Source organism: Rhinolophus hipposideros (assembly GCF_964194185.1).
Source record: "Rhinolophus hipposideros genome assembly, chromosome: 5".
Classification (NCBI taxonomy): domain Eukaryota; kingdom Metazoa; phylum Chordata; class Mammalia; order Chiroptera; family Rhinolophidae; genus Rhinolophus; species Rhinolophus hipposideros.
The window spans coordinates 80,780,380-80,792,507 of NC_138051.1; the positions used below are offsets into that span (position 1 = coordinate 80,780,380).

At 55.0% G+C, this 12,128-nt stretch overlaps 2 protein-coding genes across 2 annotated transcripts in view; both read right to left on the minus strand.

The window, feature by feature from the left end:
• Positions 1-548: 548 nt before the first annotated feature.
• NGB (neuroglobin) lies at positions 549-4,409 on the minus strand (the record flags this gene model as incomplete). Its single annotated transcript, XM_081048752.1, is given in 6 exon segments — positions 549-683; positions 2,064-2,149; positions 2,152-2,182; positions 2,802-2,913; positions 4,334-4,361; positions 4,364-4,409. Coding segments are annotated over 6 exon segments (438 nt in total).
• A 4,222-nt stretch (positions 4,410-8,631) lies between these two features.
• The window catches only part of POMT2 (protein O-mannosyltransferase 2), a 39,267-nt gene continuing 35,770 nt past the window's right edge, over positions 8,632-12,128 (minus strand). The window contains exons 20-21 of the mRNA XM_081049784.1: positions 11,875-11,989; positions 8,632-11,079 (exon numbers count right to left, since the gene is read on the minus strand). Coding sequence (XP_080905910.1) covers positions 10,974-11,079; positions 11,875-11,989 — 221 coding nt within the window. The 3' untranslated portion in view covers positions 8,632-10,973. The remainder of the gene's footprint in view (positions 11,080-11,874; positions 11,990-12,128) is intronic.

The window sequence follows — 12,128 nt, forward strand, 5'->3', positions numbered from 1 at the left end:
GGGAGGCTAAAAGTGCCCCTTCTTTCTCCTGGTGAAGAGCAAACACCCCTGGGAGAGAAAAGCATAAGGCAGGCTGATGGGAAGGTGACCAGAGCTCAGCCATTCTTCTCTCGACGTGGCTCGGGCTCACCCGACAAGGGTAGCTGACAGAAGCGCCCATTCCCTCAAAGCCCTATACGTTCCCGGCCCCATGCCATCTGTGCCACCAAAATGCTGCTCCTCCTCATGGCAGCAGAAGGGATGCCAGAGGGGAAATAAGACAGGCAGGGAGGAGCTACTGGGGACGGGGCGGGGGGTGAGGAGGGGATCCACAAGACCCTTTCTGAAGGAAAAGCCACCCCATCCCCCTACCTACACTTATGTGGGAGTCGGGGGGTGGGGGAGATGGAGACCCAGCCCTACTCCATCACCTGTCCAGGATGGCCAAGGGGACAAGGACCAAGTCACAGGGAGGCCTAGGAGAGCCTGGGCTACAACAGACACAGACCCACAAGCAGACACAGACAAATGGAGGCTGCCAGGTGGAGGCCGCTGGCAGGAGCCACCTCTTACTCGCCATCCCAGCCTCGACTCATGGCCTGTACTACGGCCCCATAGAGCTGACTCCAGGTGGCCCTGGTGGCTGGTGTGAAGGCGGGACCCAGGCACTTCTCCAGCATGTAGAGCAGAGACTCACCCATGGTCTGCAGAGGCAAGGAGCACCGTGTCATTCCCGAAGGCAGGAAGGCATCACTGCATTCCCCTGGTGAGAAAACTGAAGCCTGGGGCTGGTGAGGGCTCCTGGGCCTTTCTTCCCTCCTGCACAGGGTCTCTGCTTCCTGAGCAGGATTCTGCCCCAATCCTTGGGTACCACATTGTGCCCATCTTTCCCATTAAATTTGAGGCTTTATAGTGAACAAAGTATTTCGTTCCCCTCCCAGCCTTGCTGAGTGACCCCCCAGCTCAGCAGTCGTTGCCCCCGGGCCTCAGTTTTCTCCTCGGCAACGCAGCATCCAAGGTGTTAAAAGCCCAGGCTCTGTGACCAGATGGACCTAAGTTCGCTTTATGACTCTACTGTTCGTTAACTGTGTGACCTTGAGCAAGTTATGTAAACTATCTGAGCTTCTGTTGCTTAATATGTAAGACAGAGAAAGAGAAAAAGTTCCGATTCATTGGGTTGTTGAAATGATTTAATGAGATCGTCTATAAAAAGCTCTTAGCACAGCATCTGTACACAGTAAGCCTTCAGCAATAAAAATGGCTCTCATTTGTTATTAGTCACAATAAAATAAGGTTTATTTATTCCACAAATACTTATTGAATAGCCGCTGAAGACCAGGCATTGTGCTAATGCAGCGGATGGAGGGAACAAGACAAACCCGGTCCCTTCCCAAGGGGCTTCCCATCTGGCAAGGTGACTGGACTACGTGGTAGACTCACGTCAGTGGCCTCCAGTGAACCTCACCTTGAGTAGGGGCCCTCCACCTTGACACTGGTCTCATCCGTCTGCCTGGCTTTGGCCAATGGGACATTAGCAAGAGTTACACAAGCAGAATCTAGAAAAGCACTTGCCTGCCAGGGCTGGTTCTCTTGGAACACACCCTCTTAGACTCAGCTGCTCCTCTGTACAGGACTCAGCTAGACTACCAAGTGATGAGGCCGCAGGAAGAGAGACCCCAGGATGACAGGCTATCCTGGCCATTTCAGCCCCAGATGAGCTCCCAGCTGAATGCACTGCATGAGTGACTCCAGCCATGCCACGTGGAACAGAACCACCCTGCGGAGCCCAGAAAACTCAGAAATCATTGTTTGTTTGGGATGGTCTTATACACAGCAGTAGAAAACTGAGCAGAGAAGTGAATCCTTACCTTTCTATGGTTCTAAAAAAAGCCATACCAGAGAAGAAAAAACTGGAGGCTCAGAGAGGGCAAGGCAGCTCCAGGGTCACACAGCAGGTAAGTACCAGATGCAGGCCCGAGCCCTGGTCATCTGAGGGTATAGGAAGGAGGAGGCAGGGGAGGATTGGGAGAGAAGGGTGGCCTCAGTTGAGGAGCTCCAGAGAGAGGAAGAGCCCCTTTACCCACTGAGAAGGAGCTGAGCTTGACGCCCACGGTACGGTGCTTCTTGCCCAGGCCTGTAAAGTAGCCCTCTAGCGAGGACAGGTCCTCACATTGGTCACCACAGTGTCAATCACGAGCATCACCTGCCAGAGTCAAGGGAACACTGAAACAGGCCAGAGCAACCCCTCTGCTCACAAGCCCAATTGGAACCTAGGGCTCCCAACTGGAGGTAAGAGAGATCACCAGGACCCTCAGTTTTTGAGGATCAGAAATGGAAAGCAGTCTGTGTTTGCATGTTGTTAACGTGTGGTGACCAAGCCACTAATGTTACACCGTGAAGGAAGCCCCTCTCTTCTGAGGGACTCAAAGCCCTAAACATGCCTGCAGAATAGTGTCTGCCTGGGACGAGGGGAAACTGAGGCTCTGTGAAAGATAAGAGTCTCTAAGAAAACCCCATCTTGGTTTTCATAGGCAGATGGCCCAACACTACCTACAAGAGCCAGGGGACAAGGCCGAGGGCAATGACAGCTGGCACCAGCTGGCTGAGCACAGGGTAGGGGACTGTGGTGCCACAGACTGGGCCCAGCTCAGCACAGAGGGAAAGGAGCAGATGCCCCTGGCGTGAGGGAGCAGAAGAAGGCGAGTAAGACCAGGCCCAGGGCAGAAAACGGAAATCATTTTCCCTAACCCCAGGCTCTCATTCTCCTCCAGGAAGGTGTTCTGCTGGATCCAGAGGCCACGCCGGCTCCGCCTTCCCCTCACCTTCCTGATGTGGTCCAGGAACTCGGGGGAGGACAGGCAGTCCTCTGGGCTGGAGAAATGGCGGCAGTTGTACTGGAAGAAAGGCAGTAGGTCGGGCTCCAGGTCAAACAGCCTGTGGGGGGAGGCCCAGGTGTCAGCCCTGGGTGTTAGCCCCTGCATGCCCCAGAGCCCTGGCTGCCCGCAGTGGGAATGAGGGTGGGCCAGAGTTTCAGCTGCAAACTATAACACACCCTCCAACCTGGCACTGACCCCTTCACCAGCTTTGCTGATGTCCTCTTCCTAGGAAGAGCATGTGTGCCCAGGTCACTCTAGGACCCAGCATGTAGCAGCCCCTCCATAAACAGTTGAGGGGTGCTGGAACAGGAAGGAATCCTTAAACAGGAAGCCTGGAGTTAACATTGTGGAAAGAGGAAATCTCTCTCTCTCTTTCTCTCTCTCTTTCTCTCTCTCTCCCCCCTCCCCTTCCCATTCCTAGGTCACAATCTCCCAGTCTCATCTCATGTCTTCTGGGGCGGGTTGGGGGTAAGGTGTTGGGGAGGGGGCTATGGCCAGTGATGATAATAATAGTATTAAGAACTCCTTACACTTATTGAGCATCGAGTACTTTACATATGGTTAAGTTTTGCATTTCTCACAATCTGAAGCAGTGGGTACAACTGTTATCCCGATTTTACAGAGGAAACAAGCCCAGAGAGGTTAAGTAACTTGCCTAAGGTCCCACAGCTTGGGAGCAGCAGAACCATAGAGGGTGCCTGAAAAAATAGTGGGCTTGGGGACAGCCAAGGCACAAGCTGAAACTCTCAGCTACATCTGGGAGGGCTCCTCAGGGTTTTATGTAACTCCGCGAACTTATTTCCCTTTTCGTTGGTGGGGAGATTTTGCAAAGCTTCCTCAGAAGTTCTGGGCTGGCTTAGGGAGCCAGGGATCCTGAAAAACCGTGGTGAAAGGGACCCTTGCCCCTTTGGTGACGGCAGAGGAGTTTCAGAGACCCTCCAGCTGAGGTTGAAGACTGGTCTCCCCCATCCCGTTCTGGGCTGTGCACCCCCGCAGCCCTCTCCCTGGCAGTGAGAATTGAGCATCTGTCATCCGTTTCCCGGCAGTTCTCTGTCTGGCCTGGTCCTTGCCTTCGGTTCATTGCTGGAAGTGCCCTCTCCCGGTGCCCAGACCCGTGCCCCACCAGCCAGGCGCCGCACGCCCTCCCCGCGTGGGCCCTGGGCACGGCCCGTCTCCTCTCCCTGGCAGCGGTCGGCATCCCTGGAGTCACCATCCAAGGAACAGACACAGGAGTCACAGAGCCGGGCGGGGGGCGCAACGCGGGGCTGGCGTCTGCCGCCGAGGGTGCGATCTCGGTGAGGAAGCCGCCCGCGAGACGAGCCCACCGCGGGGGGAGCAGAAGGCGCTGCGCCCCGGTCGCCGCCGGCCCTGGCGCACGTCTGGCGGTGTCCCACGCCGAGGCAGCCGGCGGCCCCCTGGAACCCACTCCCGGTGAGGGCTCCCGCCCCCTCGCACCCGGGCCCCCGGGCCACCCTCACCTGGCGGATGACACTGCGCCGTGCTCCGCGGGCCCCGCCCGCTCTGCCGCAGCAGCGCGGGCTCCGGGCGCTCCATGCTCGCCCAGGGACACGAGGCGCAAGACTGGTACCCTCGGGGCGCGGGCACCGCCACCGCACGTGCCACCCATCTCAGCGGCGACGCGGGCCACTCTGCCACCGCCGCGGCCCCTGAGCCTCGTCCGGGCGGGATCCAACCGCCACTCCTTCCCGCGTCCTAGGTAGAGGCACCCCACCCCTGCCAGCCCCGCCGGCGCTTCCGGGGACCCTGCTCCGGCCGCTGCACCCCGCGCCCCGTGGCTCCGAGGGCGCCCGCCCCGCGCCGCCCACTGGGGCGCCTGAAAGCCTCCGCGGCCTCCGCCCATCAAGGCGCGCGTCTCCGGACAACTGGCTCTGGCCGGAGACGACCTGGTGTCCTGGGAAATGCCCGGGCTTCGCACCTTAACAGAAATCACCGAGCCTCACCGGGCCTGCTTCTCACCTGGAGACCAGCGGTGCTATTACCCCCTGCTAGTTAAGGCGCGGAGCTGAGCTTGACCGCCTTGGGTAGGCTCCGCAGGAGCCACCTGGCCCAAGCCTTACTCAGCGTTGCCTGGAAGCACCTGCGTTTACCACCCCCTTGGCTGGGAGGCCGGCATGCCAGGTCAGCTGCCTGTGCGACCAGGCTGAGGCTGGGAGTGCCCCCTGCCCGAGTCCGGGATCTGACTGAGGCACCCCCACACCTGGGGGGCCACCTGGGCTCTCTGCCTTAGGGACAGGGCCAAGACATGGGTTTTCCTAAGACCCCATCTTTAGAGATCTGTGGGCTGCAGTCATCACCCCGCTCTGCTTGGCCAGGGTGGGTGGCATCTCAGGGACAGCGGCTGTGGGCGTGGCACTACCTGGACGCTGAGGGAGTGAAGCTCAACATTCTACTGTCCCACAGTTTTTAATGGACTTTTTAAAAAGTTTGTATAGAACTACTATTTATGTTACAAAACATAAGTTCAGGAAAGGAATCTCACGCTTGCCATTGGAGTGTGAAGTTGGTCACCTGTCGTTTAGACCTACAGTTTTTCTCTTTCAAACATGACAGTTCCTCGAGCTCCAGCTCAGTGTAGTGGCCCCGGTTTGGGAGAGCAAGCCTATTTTCACCCTCGTTTATCATTGTTTGCAAGTGTCTGAGCCATCTCCTCTCAGTCTGTCCACTTCTTTCAGTTTCCTCAGCTGTACTTAGTGTACAGCTGGGTTGGGCATCAGGGTCTCTAGGGGCCTCTCAGTCCACCTCCTTTGTTTCCATGGATACAATGTGGGCATGGATACAACTGGGGCCATCGGTTACCAACAGGTTGTGGCTCCATGGCCAGCCCTGCGCTAGGCATGGAGTGTGGAGTCCTTGCCTTCTAGAACTTCTCCTTCTGGCCCCAAATCAGGACTAAGGGCTTCAGCAGAACTCTTGTGTCATGCACCCAAGCCCAACGGAATCATCTAGCCGCTCTCACTTTTACAGGGACCCCGGAGTTTCAGTACCTCCTGTTCCCCTGCCCCATCTCCCCACACATCTCTGGGGTCTCTGAGCTGGAGCGGAGTGCAAGGCTGTAAGGCAGCCAGGCTTGTGTCTTAAGAGTTCAACAGATCCTCACGTAAGATCACAAAGGGCCTGAAGCTGAAGGGACAAGGCCAAGGGCGTTCAGGGACTAGACTTGCAGCTAGGCATCACAGGGGAACGGCATGTCTCCATCAACCTTTACCTTCTTTCAGTGCCCAGATGCCCGGTGCTGTACGCAGGCCACCTGGCTCATCAAAGGCTTCCCACTCCACCCATTTGCACTTCCTGACAATAGTCTATATTCAGGACCCTTCTTGCCTCCTTTCCCCTTTGGACCGGGTCTGGGATCTGATAAATTAATGTGAGGTAATAGTCTTAGCTAGTACGCGATGGAGTCGGCACTCACTCTGCCTTTCTAGAACCAGGAGGGGGCAGGAGAGGGCTAAGTGTCCTCTAATCTCTGCTCCCCTTGGAGAAAAGGCCTGAGAATCTGGCTGGGCCTACACAGTTAGGGTGGTGTATTCCAACCAGAGACTGAGGGTCTGAATCCATATTTGAGGGGCTGGGGAAAAGTCACGGGAGCTCCCCTCCCTGCCTGACATCTGTCCATGACTTGGGCAGGAAGTTCTAATTGAGGAGAGTTCCAATACTGCTCGAGAGCCAGCGCTGACATTCATCAACAATGAAGAGCTACCATTTATCAAGCATTCATGTCCAGCCATTGTGCATCATTAACTCTTTTCATCCTCACGATAACTCTAAGAAGGAGGCACTATTTATTATACCCTCGTTTTACCATTGAGGAAACAGGGGCAAAGAGGTTAAGTAACTAGCCCAAGGTCACATAGTAAGTAGTGGGGCCTGGACTTGACCTCAGGTCTCACTCTGACCATCCTTAGGCCTCCATGATCCGCTGCCTCCCTCACTTTAATGGATTGTGACCGAGAGCTGTGTCCATAGCTCAGACCAAGCCACGGTCACTGGGTCTGGATCGGTGGTGTACTGAAACTGGCTCTTAGATGGCTAGTGAAACCCCACTGTGCACATCTTTCTAGCTCATTCAGTGACATCAGGTTGGTAGCCTCGGAATACGCGGCCTGACAATTAAGTTCGCTAACTTGTTGCACCGATGTTCTAACCTTTTTCTGATATCAGAGGGATTGTTTATTATGAATTTGGAACAACTGGACAAACAGTTAACCAAGTTTACTATTTGTAAGTGCTGATAAGGCTGCATGAAAAAGTTAGACGACCTGAACTTTTCACCAACAATTCATGGCTCTTGCATCACAACAATGCACCAGCTCACACGGCACTGTCTGTGAGGGAGTTTTTAGCCAGTAAACAAATAACTGCATTGGAACACCCTCCCTACTCACCTGATCTGGCCCCCAATGACTTCTTTCTTTACCCGAAGATAAAGGAAATATTGAAAGGAAGACATTTTGATGACATTCAGGACATCAAGGGTAATATGACGACAGCTCTGATGGCCATTCCAGAAAAAGAGTTCTGAAATTGCTTTGAAGGGTGGACTAGGTGCTGGCATGGGTGCATAGCTTCCCAAGGGGAGGACTTCGAAGGTGACGGTAGTGATATTCAGCAATGAGGTATGTAGCACTTTTTCTAGGAACTTAATTGTTGGACCTCGTAGGCCATGGTAGGAGTACTTACACCACGGAAATTGGCAAATGCTACAAATCAGGGTTTTCCTCCCAGAATACCACTGGTCTGGGGGCACCAGGAAACACCGGGCCCTAGAGGAGCTATCAATGCATTCAACAGCACATACAATGAAACACGCTGAATCTGGCTGCCTCTGAGCTGAGCCCAGGTCTTCTCCCCAGGGGTTCCAGGGCTGCCAGGTTGTTTTGGGAAAGTGCTCCTAGTCCTAGGACCAGGCCGCAGAAGCAGAAAAATCCCAACTTGGTGCCTAACCCTGGCCCCACAATTTACTAATCATGGGACCTTAGGCAGGTAATTTAATCTCTCATGAGCCAAATGGGGACAAAAAGAGGATCGACTTCACTGGGCCTTTATAAGGATTGTGTCTCAGATGTGTCGGGACTTGGTAAATTAAGCTGCCAGGCAAGGAGTGTTTGGTCCATTTCTAACCTGCCTGTCCTCAGCATTTCCCACTCCTAAAGATTTGCATCACCCCCTCCCTGCCCCATCTCCAGCTACTCTTGGTCCTAAGAGGGAAGGGGGGCTCGGGCAGCCCAGAAGACCCCCCAATTTCACAGTACAGTGCTGCTCCTCTCCCCCCGCCGGCCCTCCTCCCCCCACTGTCCAACATGAATCAGCTCTTACCTATTTTGGATCTTAAGATCGCTCCTGATAACAGAAGACCCCTGTCAAGAGGGGGCCCTCTGGTAAGCAGAAAGGAAGTTGCTACAATGCTGGGCCACTCAGCTGTCTCAGAAGTAGACGACTTACTTTCTCTCATTCCTTTCTATACTTGTATGGAAAGGTTCAATGAGAAAATATAAGGTCCAGCTTACTACTTATTTGGAATAAGTGTAAATAAATCAAAATAACCCACATTACTCAAGTAACCTTACATATGAGAGTGCCCAAACATCCGCTGGGGTAAAATCAGGCTCATCTGCCCGGCAGGGCCTCTGGTGCAATTGGAACAGCCTCAGACATGAGACACGGTAGACGGTTCTTGCACTCAAAACATTCTTCTTCTCTTTCAGGGAGTCAGAGGGCAAGTCATTTTCAATTAAGTACAATAGGAACAACAGGTATTCAAAATAAGAGCTGTTTATTACAAAACTAAATGGCTTCTGATTATCTGTGGAAACTTTTTTTTTTAATGTGGCTCAAGCAGCCGGCGGGTGGGCTGACTACCCCACGTCTTCTTCCTCTACCAGCGTGGCTGTGGGGCACATCACAGGTCTGCCAATTCCTGGGTGCTGGCCCCACACTGAAAGCACCACTCTGACAGCCCCGCTCCCCAGCACCTTCCAACGATAGAACCTGGGCATCAACCGATGCAGCTTTGTCCCCAGAGAAGGACCTACCAGTCTGGGCAAGGAGGAAGAAGAGAGTGGACAGACAATTCTCCTTCTCCCATGTTTGGCAAGCAACGGAAGAGACAGAGGAACCCTTTGTCCCCATTGTGGCCAAAATAGCAGGAGATATGGACCAGAAGCTGCCTGAGATTTCTCCCTCGTCACCTGCACTCAGAGTGGCTGCCCCTCTGAAGGAACTCTCCTTCAGTTCCTCCCTTCCAGTGAGTTCCTATTAGGAAACACAAGGCACAAGGGAACACCAGCCACCCCGACTGTCATCGTGGGCCACTGTTGTTTGCTGAGAGTCAAGCACAGATCCCTGCGTTCTACCTCCAGGACAGCCCACCCAGAGGGCTGCCCCCATCCAGCTCAGAAGAAACCACTCTGCAGGGAGGACAGGAGGTCAGTGGTGGGGTGAAAGGGGTGAGCAGAGGTTCTCCACCCTTGCTCTCCTTCCCTTCCAGAAAAGCAATTAACCAAGCAGCCCAGACTCAGCACTCAGGCCGCGCTTCCTGCTGGGGGAAGTCAGAAGGGCTGCGGCCCTGGGAGAGGGAGAGCATCAGGCCCCAGATCTAATTAACAAACCTGCCTTGCTTTTGATGTCGCTGTATTTCCTCTATTAACATTAATGATGGTTGGTCTGAACATCCAAGCATGGCCTCCCCACCACCCAGTAGGTAGCACAGCCTGTCCCTGGGACCAATTTCCAGTCTCCGTGGCAACTGCCTCCCAAAGATGCTCTAAAGAGCTGTGACCCTGTCAGAGGACGGAACAGGGAGTGTGGCAGAGATTCATCATTAACCTCGAAGCCTCGCAGTCCCCTGTGACAAAATAAGTATTCTGCCACGGGCTTGGATGAGGGAGGCACGCTGAAGGGCTGGCCTTGGGTTGGCTGGGTTGTGACCCAAAGCTTCTCTTAATCCATTACATTTGGGGAGGAAGTGAAAGGATCAGCTCTAAGCTTCTTGCTCTAGCTTCAAAGTAATACAAAGTAGAAGCTTTCCTTCATTTCTAGAAGCTCTGGAACTTTGGGGAAAAAGATTGGTGAAACAGTGACACAGAGAAAGGGAAATGAAATGGAGTGAAAGGGGGAGTCAGCAGGAGTGGACTAGAGAAGTAAAAATGGGGAGCACTTAACAAGTGACAGAACATCAGCCCACACTAGGACCCCAGCCCAGCACCACAAAGACCCCTGCTCTGCCGCACATCTACCTCGGCTGCTAAGCAAGGGGCACAGAGGCCCTCAGGAGAATACATCTGTCCTTACAGCCAGGCTGGATGCAGAGGGCAGCAAGAAACCACCCCTGGCACCCACGGCCTGGCAACACAGAGCAGCCAAAGATAGGATGCCATTCCTCCCACCAGTCTCATCGTGTGACATTCTCAGAGAGCAAGAAACCGAGGACTGAGGGGGGCCAACCAAGGGCTGGCGAGTCCTCGGCTGCCGCACTGTGTGCCCACGGCAGGCAAGAAGCCCAGCCACCTGCGGCCACACAGGAGACTTCCCAGCAGCAGCCACAGGGGCGCTCTGCCATAATTGCTGGTTTGTGCGAAGCAGGACAGCACAGCTCCGCCAGTCCCACCTGGCCTTCCCGTGGAGATGTCCCAAGGTGCGGCCAGCGCTCTCAGCCCGCTGGGAGGTCAGAGAATTGTTGCTGAGGTTTACTTACAGACCCAATCCAGTGTGAAAGAAATACCAGAAAGTACTACTGTAGCCCTGGACTATTTCTTCAAGTTTATGCCACCACGCCACTGTTCACAGTCAGTCTGTTCCACAGGCACACGGACAAAGTACCCTCACACTCGGCACTCCCACCCGCTCTCTCACACACTCACACTTCGCATGTTGCACACTTGGGGAAATGGGCCTGACAGATGTCCTCTGTGGCCGAGCCACCCTCAGCGGTGGAATCTCTGCAGGCAGAGCGTGGCTCTCTCTAGTGTTGTTCGAGTCTGGGTACGCTCCCAGAGCTTGGTCGGGCAGCTTCCTCCACAGCTGGAAGGGGCCAGGGACTAGCTCCACAGCTAGCTGTCCCCAGGAAGTTTCTGGACTGAGGCTGGAGTCCTTGCAGTGGCTTCAAAAGTCCCATGATTCCAGCCACCTTAGTCCTGCCATCGGACTTCGGGGGTCCTGGGCGAGGGGACCAACCATCCCGTATGCGAGCGGGTGGAAGAGGTAGAAGCTGTGAGAGAGAATGCAAAGGGACGCAGTTGGCACACCAGTGCCTCAGCGGAGACAAGCAGCCCTACAGATCTTTTAAAATTCAGCTCCTCCTGCGGGAGCTCATCAGGTCTTCTCCACCTAAGGCCCTGGCCCCTCCATCAGCAATGCCTGAGTTGGCCATTGGGCACACGGCAGCTGGGAGCCTAGTGGACTCTGACTTACTGACAGTAAAGGAAAGGGCTCTTGCCCAGAGGCCTAGGCGGGAGACCAGTCCGGGGATGTGGTCATGGGCTGTTTGGCCCCGAGTATTGGTTAAAATGTGAAAATGCTCTCGGGTCACAGGTCACCACTTCCTGTTCACATGTTTATGTTGCCCCCTAAAGGCCAGTAATGCTCAAAAGGGGACCTGTGAGACTGGCCAGGTGGGGAGAAGAGGGGTGCTTTCCAAACAACACCCTTCTTCCAGTTATTCTGAGCCAGGCCACACACCCCCACGCCCCTCGACCCACCCCACTGAGAGCTATTCCAGGAGGGAGCCACTGTGACTCAAGAGGGGCCTGTGGTACAAAAGCTGGGAACCACCGGCATAAGGGAAGAATGCAGAGTCAGCCCCATGTTTCTCCTATTTGGCTGCACATTAGGGTCACCTGGGGAGCTTGAAAACTGTGGCTGACTGGGCCCAAACTGGGCTCGACTGAGTCAGAACCCCTGGAGATGGCACCAGCATGCTTTCAAAGCACCACAGGGGACTCTGACAGGCACGCAGGGCTGAGGCATCAGGGTTGCCCTGATCCCAGGTGCAAGGGAGGCTCACCTGTAGGCAGTTCCCAGGAGCAGGCTCAGGACTCCAGCCACATGGATGCCGCTGGCCAGAGAAGAGGAAGCCAGGCCCCAGGCACAGAGCCGCAGCAGCGTGTCCCACAGAACGCCTGGGGGACAGGAGAGAAACCCAGCACCGCCTATCGGAGGCCGCCTCCCGGGGAGGCAGCAGAAAGGCGCCGCCCAGGTCAGGGCAGCAGATCCACTCAGTCCTGCTGCTCCCCATAGCCTCCCCTCCTGTCCCATCCT